The 16,467-nt window shown below is 32.8% G+C and overlaps 1 protein-coding gene and 1 pseudogene across 10 annotated transcripts in view; both read right to left on the bottom strand.

Moving 5' to 3' along the window:
• Positions 1-16,467, bottom strand: part of Ddr (discoidin domain-containing receptor 2) — a 671,237-nt gene that overhangs the window by 205,542 nt on the left and 449,228 nt on the right. For 9 of the 10 annotated variants that reach the window (XM_074119472.1, XM_074119475.1, XM_074119477.1 and 6 more), the window contains one exon: positions 9,407-9,638. In XM_074119472.1, coding sequence (XP_073975573.1) covers positions 9,407-9,638 — 232 coding nt within the window. Of the gene's footprint in view, positions 1-9,406; positions 9,639-13,350; positions 13,512-16,467 lie in introns of those variants that run through there. The other variant, XM_074119482.1, reaches the window with a different exon arrangement.
• LOC141450578 (U4 spliceosomal RNA) lies at positions 12,047-12,174 on the bottom strand (annotated as a pseudogene).

The raw sequence follows: 16,467 nt of genomic DNA, 5'->3' as shown, positions 1-16,467 counted from the left end.
TTAGTGCTGATTCTAATCCAATCCACATGTCTTTTGCTCATTAACTTCATTCAAGATTGAGAACAAAAAATTGTCAGTCATAAGTTTAAAGAATTTATGCACTCTCCCAGTTGGAAAGGTTTATAGGAGGTATTTGATGCAGCATTATGATGCAGTTCTCTAACCAATACGTGTAAATATCCAATTTGTACGTTCTATAATCATCAAAAACACAATATTGAGGTAATATTGAGGAGCGGTCATTTACATTTTGAAGACAAATTTCTTTTCTTCTTCAAGGTAATATAAATTACCTTTCGATGATGTAGTTTGATTATATAACTCTAAAAATTTATATTACCCTGAAGATAGCAATAAATTTGCCGAAACGTCGATATATACATTAAAAAAAGTCCTCAAAATGTAGTTGACCGCTCCGCAATATGTTCAAGGAAAATCTAAAAATTATAAATTCCTGGAGTACGTTTTCAAATTATTGGTACACAGATTCAAACTGACAGATACTCTAGTTAAAGTAATCTCTAGTAAGTAACCAACAACTGTCATATCCAAGCACAAACAATTGAAACAACTAAAAGTTAAATCACGAATAAAGTGTTCTCTGATATTATGAAACCGGAGACGTGTAGTTTAAGTTATGTGGTAATATGAGTTAATATCTTCTCAAATCACATTTGTTCAACAATCCGTAGAAAATAAATCATTAAAATAATGTACCTTTAAATTAAGACCTGCCATTAACCATAGTGACAAATAGAAACGTGTCCTCAGTTATTAAACAAAAATACATTAAGACTGTCCAACATAGTGGATTGAATAAATATGTTTTCTTAAGATATAACCAACAAGTCAGGTGATGCAAAGTGACAGTATAGTCAAACAGCTTGCTCTAGGTTTCTTAGCCAGCCAGCATTATGTCAACATGAAACTTGTCAGCGATAAACATGTCAACTCATTGTTGAATGAAGTTATTAATCATTCTTTTTTTCTTCGCTTTTTTTTATTTTATTTATTTTTAATTTTTTTTTTTTTTTTGAGAGAGAGAGGGGAGATATTTTTGTTTTTTTAAACAAATATTTGTAGTTCGCTAATTATAAGGGTCCTTCATCGCTGGAGTTAAAACAACGAATAACAATTTGCAAAGTGCAATCCGAGTTTACATGAGATTCTTATAATCAAAAAAATTAGTTTTTCTGTTAGCGATATATTCGTAACATTACGTAGTTTACCTTTGCCAGCGAAACCTACAATCAATTCCAGATATAGAAACGCAAAACATAATTTAAACAATCTTTTCTGTTTTGGTTGTACGAATTTCTTGCAGAAACAATTGTATGAAAAAGGAGATCATTCTAAAGGTGTGCATACTTTTGACAGGTCACTTATATCATAAAAAACGTATCTGGTTATGAGATAGGTACATAATTTTAACTTTTAATATATAGATAGTAAGCTAACTAAACGGAACCTACATTAGAACTTTGGAGACAATATGACGAAAAACTATGCTATTCCATATTTGGGCGCCAAGGTAGCCGAGCGGTTAGAGGCGAGACCTGCGAAGCTAATATGTATTGTGGTATTGGGTTCGATTCCCGGTCTTGGGCCTTGGATTTTATTTAATGGTTAATAAAAGAAATTTACAGTAAAGTATGTTTGCTAAGTCGCCTCCGTCTACGACACCTAATTGGTAGTTGGACGTTAAGTCCCGTCTGAAAAAATAGGCGATTACTTTCATATTTGAAACAGCTTACACGACGTCTTCAAGATATTGCTAAGGATATGCTTATTACGCCTAAGAAGAAATTTTACAAGAAACGTGAAACAAATCTTCATGTAACGAAGGATAAAACTAAGCTTTCCTTTTGATTCGCCGATATGAGATCAGTTCTAATTGATTCCAAAGACTTTTTTTTGAATCTTTTGATTCCTATTGATCCTTCGCTTTTATAAGAGCTCCCTTTTCTTTTTAGTTATAATAAAATTGCATCACTTCAACACCTATGATCACTGGCCCTCGGAACCTCAGTGAGTATCGCTACAAACTTGAATGCTCTCTGAAAACGATAAAAATGATCAAAGAGCTGCACTGCCGGATTCAAAAAAGGTCTGGCCAATTTCGGTATTCAATTTGTATGCTTTTACTAATTCTATTAAGACAGATTATCGGTTGAAGAGTTGTTACTTGGCAAAAACTGATATCTGGATGTTTTTTATATTCATTGAAATTTATAACCAACCAAAATGAGCAATAACCAAGATTTATAACCAAGATTAAAAGTATCCATTTAAATTTCAATTAAGAAAATGGCATTGCCACAGAATCTCTAGGTGTTTATTGCGCTGTTTTTCACATTTCTTGGTGATGCTGTGAATAGAAAGACATCATCCTATGAAAATTAAAAACTTTAAATTAATTTGGCTAAACAAACTACCACTGGTTGGCTGAACTCCTCGAAGTGTGGTCGCCGTTCGACTGCATGCACACTTTAATAAGCGCAGCATGATCAATGCTACTTAAAGCCCCAAAACACGCTAGCGAAACAGTAAAATAAGAGAAAAAATACATTTAATTAATGATAATGTTTACTTACATTAGGCTGCCTATGCGAAAAAATATTTTGAATTTGGAAATATGAGCCAGTTTACTGTTTGCATCAGAATCAGCGTGGCAAACGTTCTCAGAATTATTGCGCACTTTCCTTTAGCAATGTAAACGGTCACGGACGATTTTGTTTTTACTGTATCTTCTAAGACAACGACGAATGCAACATTAAGAAACTATATTCTTGAAGGAACTTGAGAAGAACAACTCAAACACGCATCTGGAACCAGAGCCAAAAACATGCTGTATGAAGAATGTAAACCCACACTTAAATATAATGTTTATAAATTTCTTTCTATTTTAATTAATTCAATCTATCGTGTGTGGAATTATTTAACATAAACACTGGAGCAAAGGAAGGATCTTTTTAAGAGTGACAGCAAAGTGATATGCGTGGGCAATTTTATAAAACAACCAGCCTAAGGACGTCAAATTAGTGAACGGTAGTAATACCAGAGTCAAGGTGATAAATAAGGTCACTTATTCTTCTCGCTCCATTCTCTCCAAGTACATACAACATATTCACACAGACAATTTACATACATATGTATGCACTTTGCACTCATGCAATACCGAAATGAGGAAACAGCAGGCGTTGGACGCCATGATAGATTTGTGGCTGAATTCTCTCACCTCCCCTCTGCACCAAACTACAACACCACAGCTTAGCCTATAATTATTTAAAGTGTGAGAAAATAAAACGCTATATATTTTTTAGTTTTTATCTTTTGAAGTTGTAGTTTCTTGTCTTGTTAAATTGATGAGAGTAATAAATTTGTTTATTATGAAAGATTTCCGACATAAATAATAGGCCATTATAGATTTATGAACGATTACAGATCATTGTCAACTGCGATCAATTTTGAATAAAAGGATTTGAAAGTTCATAGTATTAAACTGAGCACCAACAGTTTCGATTCCCTCCAAAATTAATTACTTAAATCTTAATACTAATTAATTCTTCTTAACATCTGAGACATATTACGCTAAATTTTTCAGTAATAGAACTTTTTTCCCCTTGATTTTTGGCCTCTTGAACTCAGCAAATCAACCACTTAAAGATATCGAACAAATATCTTTGCATGTTAATATGTCCAAAATAAAATCAATGATTATCTTCTTATAAATGTTTACTTTATTGTCTTCTTTACATCCATTGTTTAAGTTATTTTGAGTTTTGGTTTTTGATTTCTTAGTTGTCTACTCTGTAAACCCTATACATGACGAGCGTCTTTAGTATTTTGATTAATTACAGAGTTAGCCTGTTGTTTTTTATGAGTTTATGAATTCAAAGAGTTCTGTGTAAATGTTGCCATCATCAGATGCAAGTATAGTGCTGAGATTGGCAGGTAACGGACATCCAGTCGCTAGAACATCCCTCTACAGTCGTTCTCTTTCTTTAGTATTATTAGCACATTCCAGAATTAGATGGTTGGCGTCTGCTATTACTCCAGAAGTACAGGAACACTGGTGAGATGTTTCCGCCCCCAATCCTGGGGCTAGATGGTGCGGCGAATAATTGTGGTTAAACCTCTTTCTAATGACAGTGCTAACAAACTTCCTATTGTAGTTTTTGTATTTGTAAAACCAAGGTCTTTTGGGGACACTAGATTGTATGGATATGTAAAATTGGCCTTTTCTCGCCTTTGACAATTTCTATGACCACTGCCATTCGGTATAGCACTCAGTTTTTGCATATTTTTTTAATATCAGAGACTAAAATTGAGTATGGAGATGTATGTTGTAGGTAGATCGCTTTCATGGCTTTACGATAATAGAACTTTTATTTAATGGTATCAGTGTTTACACTATTAACCAATCAACAACTTGTATTTGGTTTTAGCAATATCTGGCTGGTAGGTTTTTAAATATTGTAATTCTTAATAAATTCTAACAAAGACGAATACACGTAGATATTATTTGAAAATATTATCTCCTTAAAATAGAGGGGAACAGTGCAATATCTTGTGATCTCATTAAAAAACTTTTCCCTTTCTTATTTTGTAATTAGGGCAAACCATAACTATGTGTTCAAAATCCTCCGTCTCATTACATCTCCTACATAATAGAACTTAAGAGTAGGTCTAAACATAACAGCTGCTACAGAATATTCGATGTACCAAAATTGTTAAAAGATAAACCGAAATTTGAATAGTAAAACAAGCTAGTACTAAAAGGTCTGGACATAAATTATAAAGGGAAAACTACATTTGTATAGAACTGCTCTTACTCTACACCCAGACGTTTGAATAGAGCCGTACACTTTTAGAGCCAGTATTTCAGTATAAGAATATTTTAATAGATGTTTATTCCATTTTAACATGCAAGATTAACAACTGCAAGATTGCAATGCAACACGTATTCTCTCGAATCGAAAAATGTTTATAATTATTAAAGAGTACAGGGGAATTACTTCATGCATACACAATCATTTAAAAAATAAATATTTATTGAAGCCTAATTTGATTGATTTTTTTTCAATTTTGTTTTAAATTAAAGGGGGAAGCCATGGGTATCCAGAGCCATCACAGTGCACTGCCGGCTTCCGGTAGCATTCTCTCGTCACAGACAAGGCTGCCTACCACCACATGGTGAACTGCAGAGGCTCTAAGAAGAAGATTTAAAACTCAAGGGCAGCCAATAAGACTAGCAACACAGGGACTTTCGAAGCATCTAAACTCTTAACTCGAGACGGGTGCCGTAAGGATCTAACGCAGTAGGTGCCAACCTAACTACAAAACTACGATAATTCCCACATTTGTTCTCAAACCTAATAATTGCTCATCTCGTTACAATCAGCCAAACCTTGAATTCAATACCACTGAACAACACAGGAAATAATTCAAGGCCAAGGTAAGCTCAAGCTTTAGTATCATTTAACACTATTTTGAGCATGGACTATTTTGTGTCGACATTCATTTCTTTGGCCTTACAATAATTAATCATTTTCCTTCCAAATCTACAGCAACTTCGTTTTAGGCTACGAGTATCTCAGTTGTTCTGCATTTCCAAAAGAACCCCACTTTCCTGTTCAATAAGCAAATTCCTAAAAGTAGAATTACAGTTAGCCATTCCACATTAAGAACACATTCAACTGATCGCGCGACAGAGCATTTAGAATTTCATTGAAAATTACTTAAATAGCTCAATTCAATATTTCTAATTAAAAAAAAAAATGAAGGTACAAAAACGTTTTTCAATATAACAGTACCATTCATTACAAAAAATTGTAAATGTGATTATAATTAGGAAACTTAGCTAATTATAATATTAAAAGAACAGAGATACATATGGGCGTACAATACCAAAAATGTTTTTTTGTTTTAGCCCAACATGTCCTAACATGTACATTATCATAATCAGAAAGGTAGAATAATGAAACAATACAACTCTAACCTCCAACTGCCAATGGTCTCTTCCATTCGTATTTACTATATTCTCATTTTTGAAATATCAATGGGGAAATACGAAGTATCTAATTATCTATATAAATTATTATAAAACCTAATTGTTTATATGACGTCCCATAATTATTAAAATATTTATTACACTCTTACATTAATTAAAATTGTTAATGTAAACAATGATTATCAAGATTCAAATGATTTATTTTACAGTTTATTTAACATAGTGACGTAGGACCCACCTCCGCTAAACCAGCTGGCAAGGTCTACCTTTGGATCCTTTCCATGCAATTTCCAAACATGAACCGATAGAACCGATTGTTACGTGACTGCACTGTTCTCACATCTACGAAACATAGCTAGCATTGCTAAAACTTTAGCAACTTTGATCCGATCACATCGTTTAAGAATATCAATGATATTTTTGGCGGAAGAGGTTCATCAGCAATCATATTTATTTCTTAGAAATATTCTTTGAAAAAAAAAAAATTATTAATTAATTGGGAAGGGATTAGCTATGCGGTTAGTGTATTGGATTCCCACGCGGAGATCCCGGGCTCGAATCCAGCTGCTAGCTCTTAGATTTTCTCTTTCTAGGAGCTTCTTACAGCTCACTGTCCGGTGATGGACTGAAAAAAGCTCCGGACGCCAATAACCTTAGATGTTGACGCGCCTTAAATCATTTTTAAGAAAATTATTAATTAATTTAATAAGGAATTCCATTTTTTATTTTAAACATGCTTCAAATAACAATTATGCAATACTATTAAATGCTTTGAGAAATCAGAAAAAAACTATAAGAATTCAGACAAACAAAATAATGCTTACAGAATGAGATCTAAAATTAAGGAGTATAGAGGTAAAAGAATCTTCTATCATGTCAAATCGAAAGCAAGATTTTTTCGTTTTCTACGCTTTTTGCTGAACCTATTGATCAGTCACTTTAACCAATTCCTGTACTTAAGGGATTAAAACGACAACTGGTATAAATAGATAACTTGTATTGTAAAAAAAAAAATTCTGATGGCAGGGGCAATGGAGAAAATATTAGATGGCTCCATTGAACATGGATCTGAATATACGATAAGTGAAGAAAAAAAATAGTTTTATATGATGACTTCAGTTTACACAAAAAGACTTGAGGAGATCTAAGGCTTATAAAACCAAATATTCAAGTTTTGTAAGCCATTTCATTTGCAAAGGGAACTAATTACTCAAAAAAGTTGAATAAAGAAGCGAAAAAATCCATACATCGTTCTGCAGATGTCAGAGAAATTCAAAAGTCTGAACCAAACTATTAAGAATCTAGTTGTATCAAACAAATCATTAGGCTAGCATAGTACAATAAATTTGGCATTTATTTAAAAACTGCCAATTATTTGGAAAAGAAAAATATTCTGAACAATATGAAGAAAAAATAGAGGATGCGAGATACCTGAAATCATACTATAGAAGGAAATGCCTAAAATTTTAGTTTATTATAGTGTTTACTTTAAAAAAGGTTATACTGCATTGTTTCAACTTAATGAAAATGAATTTAGCTTTTAAAAGCTAGCGTGATCTTTGAAAATTTCGCCACTTGTTCTTATAAAGAGTTTTTAAGTATTGTATAAAATATAATAGACAGGTTTGGATGCCTTTGAGGGCACGAAACTTTTTTCATCCAGATACGAGTGGCGCATCTGCTGGCGAAGGCAAGAACTAACGGTAAGAACTTATCAATTACTATCTTAAAGCAAAAAAACCGTATTTTCATATCATCGAAACCTTCTTACAACTTTGAATTAGTAAGAAAAATAAATAAATTGTGGAGCCCCGGCACACAAAAATGTATAAAAAACACAAACTAGACCAATAAATTTGGCATCTATATAAATAGTACATTCCCTTATATATTGCAAAATAATATCCACCTAACGAAATGTGCCTTTACCCAGTCGTAAATTGCTTCTGTCGTTAAAAAGTTACTAGCGGTGGGTTAGAAGGGGCTATACATGCGTGACTGTAGGGTACAAAATGTATAATTCTATCCAGCCACATCCAACATTTCATGTTCTGTCACTTAATGGACAATAACAATTTACCAACTAATCAATATTTAATACTCGCTACATAAAAATGTAGTAATGCGAGTTTAATTATGCCTGTATTGACTGCAATAGAAAATTATTCGCAAATTAGTAGCACATATGCTAATTGTCTCAGGAAATTATAAGACAAACCTTTGAAATTACATTTATAAATTATATTTATAGCAACTATTTTACGAATCTATTAAATCTGTGTTTGCCAAAAAAATAACAGTTACAAAGGAGGATTTGCCCTACATTATAAAGAAAATTTGGGAATTTAATCTTTTATAGAAAAAGAGAAAAAAATTGTCAAAGTTGGGTGTTTTTCAACGTTACGCTTTTTCATGTATTTTTTGACGAACAACCCTTATACAACTGTCCTACCGGACAGTTTTAATGCAGTTTTTGACGAACAACCCTTACACAACTGTCCTACCGGACAGTTTTAATTCCAAAGCATGTAAAGAAATTCTTTATAACGTTCGACCAACTTGGGAGAAATAAAAATGATTCCAAGATAAGTGATACTTTGTTGCAAGATTCACACTTTCAGAACAGATGTACAGGAAATCTTAAAAGTGAAATCAGTTAACTGTTGCGCAGTTGATACATTTAACTTGCCTTAAAAAATGACAACTAATATTTCACACGCAGCAGATAGATAAACCATCTGTTTGTAAAAAAAACTAATATGAATATACGAACTGGTTTTAAAAAATAAGGATCTTATTGATTGATTCTATAACAGATTAATCTCAACAAATTGGATCTTAAGATCAAAGAGGCTTTTTGTATCATAAATTAATTTTTTTTAAAATAAGTTATTTAATCAAATGAACTAAAAGAAAAAATACTAGTTGAACTATTATTTTTTTAAACTCATAAAGAATTTTAAAGAAATTAAATGATATACTTACCTGTATATTTTTTAAATTAATATTAAAATTGTTCTTTAAATTGTATCATAAACATGGGGAACACCCATGGCTAGTGTAGGAGACTGGTAATTTATTGTCACATCATAAATAAAACGATCTTTACAACAACTGCCTAAAGAAGAACTAACTAGATTGTGTAGGAACTACGTTCACTTAGAAAATTATGTCTTTCTAATTATAAGAGAATGGTTGACAGTTTATGGACCGGTTTGCATATCCATGGTAACCAACTCATCCAGCTCTAAGCTCGTAAGGCTGTTTAAAATATACACGTATCATTTTATGTGGGAAAGAAAGTTGCATTTACATTTTGAATCCAGATGAAATTAGATATTTTTAACCATTTTTTTTTACTAAACATTTTATAAGAAATATATTTCTTTTTACCGTTTTTCCAGCACGATCTCTCCATCTTCTCCATTTACCAAAACCAGCTCTCCAGTAATCTAAAATAAATTCTTCGGCATATTCTTGGCCTTGTCCATTACCAAATCTTCCTTGGGTTCTTGTGCCGGTGATTACAGTTAGTCGGCCAAGATCTACTTGAAGATATTCTGTGGCTTCCTTTGTAACCATAACACGAGGACACCAGGCACCACCATTTTTATCATGTTTCAATCTGTAACAATATTGAATACAACGTGTTAAATATGGGATGATAAAAAATTAAACAAAACAATATCTTAATATCTTTAAACAAATATTATTTTGTAAGATTAAGATTAGATTATCTTATCTAATAATTTATGGTTGGCTTTTCGCCTCACACACTTCATCTAGTTTGGATTAACGAATTGCTGTTTAATGATTATAGGCTGTTTTAAGACATAATTCGGTAGGCGCCACGGTAGCCGAGAGGTTAGTGGCGAGACCTGCGAAGCTAATATGTATTGTGATACTGGGTTCGATTCCCGGTCTTAGGCCTTAGTTTTTATTTAATGGTTAATAAAAGAAATTTACAGTAAAGTATGTTTGCTAGTCGCCTCCGTCCATGACACCTAATTGGTAGTTGAACGTTAAGTCCCGTCTGAAAAAATAGGCGATTACTTTCATATTTGAAACAGCTTACATGACGTCTTCAAGATATTGCTAAGGATATGCTTATTACGCCTAAGAAGAAATTTTACAAGAAACGTGAAACAAATCTTCATGTAACGAAGGATAAAACTAAGCTTTCCTTTTGATTCGCCGATATGAGATCAGTTCTAATTGATTCCAAAGACTTTTTTGAATCTTTCGATTCCTATTGATCCTTCGTTTTTATAAGAGCTCCCTTTTCTTTTTAGTTATAATAAAATTGCATCACTTCAACACCTATGATCACTGGCCCTCGGAACCTCAGTGAGTATCGCTACAAACTTGAATGCTCTCTGAAAACGATAAAAATGATCAAAGAGCTGCACTGCCGGATTCAAAAAAGGTCTGGCCAATTTCGGTATTCAATTTGTATGCTTTTACTAATTCTATTAAGACAGATTATCGGTTGAAGAGTTGTTACTTGGCAAAAACTGATATCTGGATGTTTTTTATATTCATTGAAATTTATAACCAATCAAAATGAGCAATAACCAAGATTTATAACCAAGATTAAAAGTATCCATTTAAATTTCAATTAAGAAAATGGCATTGCCACTGAATCTCTAGGTAAAACCCGCCTGAAAAAATAGGCGATTACTTTACTTTTTTACATAATTCGGGACTCCTTTGGATCTAGTAGATGAAACCTCCCCTACTAAAGAGGTTGAGGACTTTCGCTGCTAGTTCTTTTTGCTCTATTATCTCCTTTGGTCTCAAAGATCCAAAGGTTTCATAGCACATTGTCACCTTAATCGTAATTCTTAAAATCCCTGAACCTGATTGCAGATATTTAACAATATGAAGCATAAACGCTAGTTAGTGACTATGACGTAATTATATTGAAATTTTCCATGAAATTTTGTATAAAATAAAATTGATGTACTGAAGAGTAGACAAAAGTAAACTAAATAAAAGGAATGAGCTCCCTAACTTAGGGTAACTAAAGGCACGAAGGGTGAAGAATAGCTAACTCCTCTTGACAGCCGGCCTAAAAGGTTTTTTTTAGAAAACCATTCTTCGTCAGATCAACGATTGGGATGCACAATGGTCCCACTTGTTGTCAAAGCGCAACATCTTCCTTACAGAGGATCCTTTTCCAAAGGGGGAATAGCAAGATTTATAGTGCTTTTGGAAGGACTAAAAAATAAAGAAGGGGGGAAAACAAAATAGTCAATTCCGGATGATGGATTTTGACAGGATTCTTCGTGCTATCCAATTGCAATATCCAGTATTACTTTAAAATTATTCTAGTATGTCACGTAATCCCAAATTACAAAGAAACACAACTAAATACTTAATAGGTTTTATGAAACAAACCATTTTGAATTAATAATAAATTAAAAGAAAATTCTGATCCATGGCTGTTCCTCTCACATGCTTCATCCACTTTGGATTAGCGAGTTGCTGTTTAATGTTTACAGGCGGTTTTAAGACAATTCAGGATCAATCAACTAAAAATGCTGTATAAATATAAGCAGACTAAGACAATGTTTTCAGATTAAATTAAGTTGTTAGTAAAAGAGAAAAAAATCTGTTTTACCCATTTCACAATTGTTTGACTCTCCTAAACTAATCATCTTTAACCACTTAACAACAATAAAAAGAATGGATTAATATCGAAAGTTCTTGATAGAAACGTGAACTCTCTGAAATCCATATCAAGACAAAACATTAATAAAGGATTTTGAGGGAAATTTCAAGTAAAAATCAGAGCGACAAATGGGCTTGAAAATGGCGTTTTAAAGGGGTTTGATTGAGCGAAATCATGAAATGTAGAGATATTCGCTTATCGTTATCCCTAATCTTTCCCTAGTCTCTTAAAAAAGAGACTTGGAAGAGATAAACAATCACCTCCACTTAAGAACAGACTTAGAAAAACTTAGCAATCTCAACTTTAGGGCGTTACAACATTTACATCGCATTAATCACTACCCAACGTCTCATTACCATTGTTTGTCCACAATTCGTATTTAACTTACATTTATCATTAACCTTAGTTTAGTAATCTAAGTTTCAACCAGCAATAATCGCACCTCAGGAAATCTTCATTAATTACAATATTTCCACTGCGCAAGGTTAGAGCCGAGACCTGCAAAGCTAACATGCATTGTGATACTGGGTTCGATTCCCGGTCTTAGGCCTTGGATTTTATTTAATAGTTAATAAAAGAAATTTACATTAAAGTATGTTTGCTAGTCCCCTCCGTCCACAACACCTAAATTGGTAGTTGGACGTAAAATCTGCCAGAAGAAATAGGCGTTACTTTAACTAATCTCAGTCATTCCCAACTCACCACAATCCTAAGAAAATATTTTCTTATCTTACATTATTCAACATACATTGAAGTTATCTCTTTAACCTTAACTCAAGAAACCTACAAATCACAAAATGCTTTGAGGGCTTTCAATTGTCAGATTCGATGACCTCCTTTAGACCAATCATTTATTGACAGCATGGACTGTTTCATAAAGAGTTTATTGGCGCAAGTTTTTAAATAAATGATTCAGTTTGAGTAAAACAAGGCTCAAATTATGTCTCATATTTTTTTTCCGATAGTTATAATATAATAGATCCCTACAACTAGCAATAAAATAAAAATAAGATAGTTAACATTGAGTTCATAAAAAGTGGTAGTTATTTATTTAGTACTGGCCAATATGTCACCTGGGTAAAAGATATTGCAGTTCTCAAACGAAATTACAACAAAATAAAGAAACACAGCAGTTACGTTACACGGTTATAGTGCCTTCTCTTATTCGAGTCGCAGAACTCACAACCTGCCAGAGAGTATATGTTCCTACTTTTATAGTCAGACCGGAAAGCCTTCCAGCCACGATTGGGGTAAATGCAATGAAATATGCCAAAACAGATAGACTCTACATTTTACGTCCAAAAAAAAAGAGAAGAGGCGATCAATAAGGAAGGAAACAAGATGGTAAACTTTGAACTAACACCTGATGGTTCTCCTTATTTTGGAAACACAATGTACCTAGACAACATTTACGACCTAGACCTTCCATCTACTATAGACATAAGGCCGAGCAAATAGTTCACTTTATTTACTAGCACAATTATTTACTATACTAAAACAATACGATTTATGTCCATACTTATTGCTGATAAGTTTATAAAAATGGAGTATATTCGCTAGGAATATCTGCAACCTTGTTTAATTTGACTTTTAAGGATAATTATTGAAGTAAAATGTTATAATCAGTCCACCTAATTTCAAATATGTTTCTTTAAGTACGTACCAATTACAGACTCCTAGAACAACAGTTGATGAATTTTGAACTAAGATTATATAGTGTGATTTCTGACTTCCATTACTATTTAGAATGTTTTGCAATTACGTCAAATTTTGGCTCGAAAAAACACAATCTGTTTGAAACTAAAAAGTGGTGAATGCACACAAACTTCTTATTCTTTTTCGATACAATTGTATTATTACGAGTACTTATACTGAAGGTAATTTCGGCAAACTGTCCCAGGGTAGGTTATCTTGCCTGTAGAGGAGGTTTCTTTTAGTTAGTGAGAATCCCACATATTTTTAGTGGGGCAATAACCAGCCGAACATGCATGATGCATTTTCATTACTTATTTTAAGAACAATTTCTCCCAAAAAAAAGTGATTTTAAATAGTAGCTTATACTCGTGCACTAAAGAATGGTTTTGGAATAAATAGTTCGAATTTTCGTTTGAAATTTTCTTGAAAAAAAGAGGCGTGCATTTCACAAAGTTGACTTTATGCAATTCAAAATTAATTGAAACGTTTTAATTATTCATTATTTCAAAACTCTTTTTCAAAAATCTAGAAAAAAAAAGTAATCCAAAACATTTTCAAACTCATTTCATATATTTCACAAATACACTACCTATTTTGAATATGTACCTTTATTTAGTAACATAGCATAAATGGACCACGCTAAGACCTTCACGTGAAATAATACATTATCCAAAGTAATCCGCTTATGTTTGTAATGGAGGAATTAACACTTGATGTTTCCATTCCTGTTACATTCCACACAGCGATTAACAATTACCATGTGGATTTCTCCGTGTGTTACCAAAACATATTGTACAAACTAATATCAAGCAGTTTTCTCCATAAAGTAAGTTAAACATTTTTTTAAGGTAACTGTTCGGTTATTAATTATTATTTACTGAATAATTAGCACTTTTAACTAAGCAAATTTTAACCACCACGCTTGACAACTGGACATTCATTTGCCAGCTTGTAGTCCAGCGGCGAAATCACGAACTATTTGGAGGAATTATACTTGTTGAGTCAGAAATTAATTATTTACACACCAAATAAAAACTTTGATTGCATATAGAATTTATTTTTAGTTTCCTTAATAAATTAAGAGGTAAAAATTACTCATACTAACAGTCAATGATTTTCATTTAAAATGTGGTTAGATCCGCAGTGCTGGTTACAATATCGTTGATTTAAACTGTCGTAGCACCCATGTTTAATGTTGTATCCCTTACCGGGATTAAACTTTTATTCTTCAACAGAGTTAGATAAATGTAGTTTAGTGTAGAGAATTCCACTTCATTGTCAATGAATCACTCTGCCTTCAACGGTGCCATTTGATATAAGAATGAAGTATATAATATTGAATTAATTTCCTTTGTACAACTAATTCTATGTTTAAAAAAAAAAAAATTAATTATCTAAAAGCGGTAATTGAAAATTCTGTATTTACATAAAATTTTGTACTTATTTCTACTACCACTAGAAGATTGAGAAGACCAAAAAATACTTCACAGAAACGTTGAACGAATCCTTTATTTTGTCATTACCATGAGGCAGAAAGTATTCCTGGAGGAGAAAGAAGTAAATTAGAGTTGGTCCACGAACTAAGTGGTGCTTCACTCTCGCATAGATTTAATTTACACTCTCCAGCACTTCTGATACTGACAAAGTGTAATGTTGAATGCTTGACTTGGATAAGTCCTTTTCTTTATGAGGCTATTTCTAATGACTTCCCAGATGTAAGCACTTCCTATTCCCTTAATGTTTCCAGATAGGATACATCCTTCCCTACCTGCAGTTTTAAAAATCTTCAAGGCAACTCAAAATGAAACCAAGAATGAAATTAATGCAGAAGTCTACTATTTCTGTACCTTGAGAATGAAAATATATTTTTTAATGATTACTATTTGAATTTTCATACTTAAAAACAGGATTTTAACAGAAATATGTTTTTTTTCTATCATTTAAGGCGCGTCAACATCTAAGGATATTAGGGCCCGGAGCTTTCTTCTGTGCACTGCCGGCCTCCGGACAGTGTTCTCTCGTTACAGACAACACCGGACAGTGAGCTGTAAGAAGCTCCTAGGAAGTGAAAATCTAAGGGTCAGCAGCTGGATTTGAATCCGGGACCTCCGCGTGGGAGTCCAGTACGCTAACCGCATAGCAAATCCCTTCCCTCCGAAATATGTTAATAATAATATGAAGGTAAAGAATTTTTTATATTACTAATTATCTTCTACTTTTTTTTTTGCAGTTTTTAAAGAATTCTTGAGTTAGAAATGAGCCGTTCATTGCACAAATCGATTAACTCCACTTTTAATATCTTAAATTTAAGTGTCAAAGCATTTGGTTCACTCATAGCTTTTTATATTTGTAACAAATTTCCCAAATAATAAAGATTAACACCATTAAATGACACAAAATCTTGTTTGGCCATTGACTAATAAATAATTTATTTGAGAAGCCATTTTGAATAACTCCGTGTTCTAAATCGTTGCCATAATTCAACTCAAAGACGCCACGGTAGCCGAGCGGGTTAAGAGGTGAGACCTGCATGGCTAATATGCATTGTGGTACTGGGTTCGATTCCTGGTCTTGGCCTTGGATTTTATTTAATGGTTAAATGAGAAATAGTTAAGTACGTTTGCTAGTCGCCTCCGTCCACGACACCTAGAGTAAATGGTAGTTGGACGTCAAGCCCCGTCTGAAAAAATAGACGATTACTTTACTTTACTTAATTCAACTCAAATTCAGTAGCAGGCCCTGAATGATAACGGTAAGTTTACTTGAATTTATATTACAAGCAAAATTATAAAAAAACATTGTATGTACTTTATTTCGTTGCATTTATCCACTTTTTGGTTTTCTGGAGTTATTCGAGTAGTGAGTGAACCGATTATTAGATAATTAGAACATATTTTTGATATTTAACCATCTATTCTACGTACAATTAAAGAAAGACACCCATAGACTATACATACATGTAGCACTTGATGTTGCCAGCGTGTCTACATTTATCTATAGGGCCACGGAAAAATTTGTAACTTCTTGTATACACAGTCCCTACCCGCATGTAAGAGGTATTGTAGACTACAACTAAACTTCATTT

The sequence above is a fragment of the Rhodnius prolixus genome, unplaced genomic scaffold (genome assembly GCF_049639745.1).
Source record: "Rhodnius prolixus isolate KJV_2025 unplaced genomic scaffold, Rpr scaffold_2, whole genome shotgun sequence".
In the NCBI taxonomy this organism is placed as follows: domain Eukaryota; kingdom Metazoa; phylum Arthropoda; class Insecta; order Hemiptera; family Reduviidae; genus Rhodnius; species Rhodnius prolixus.
Note: the sequence above shows the minus strand (reverse complement) of the source record. Positions and strands in the feature narration are given on the sequence as shown.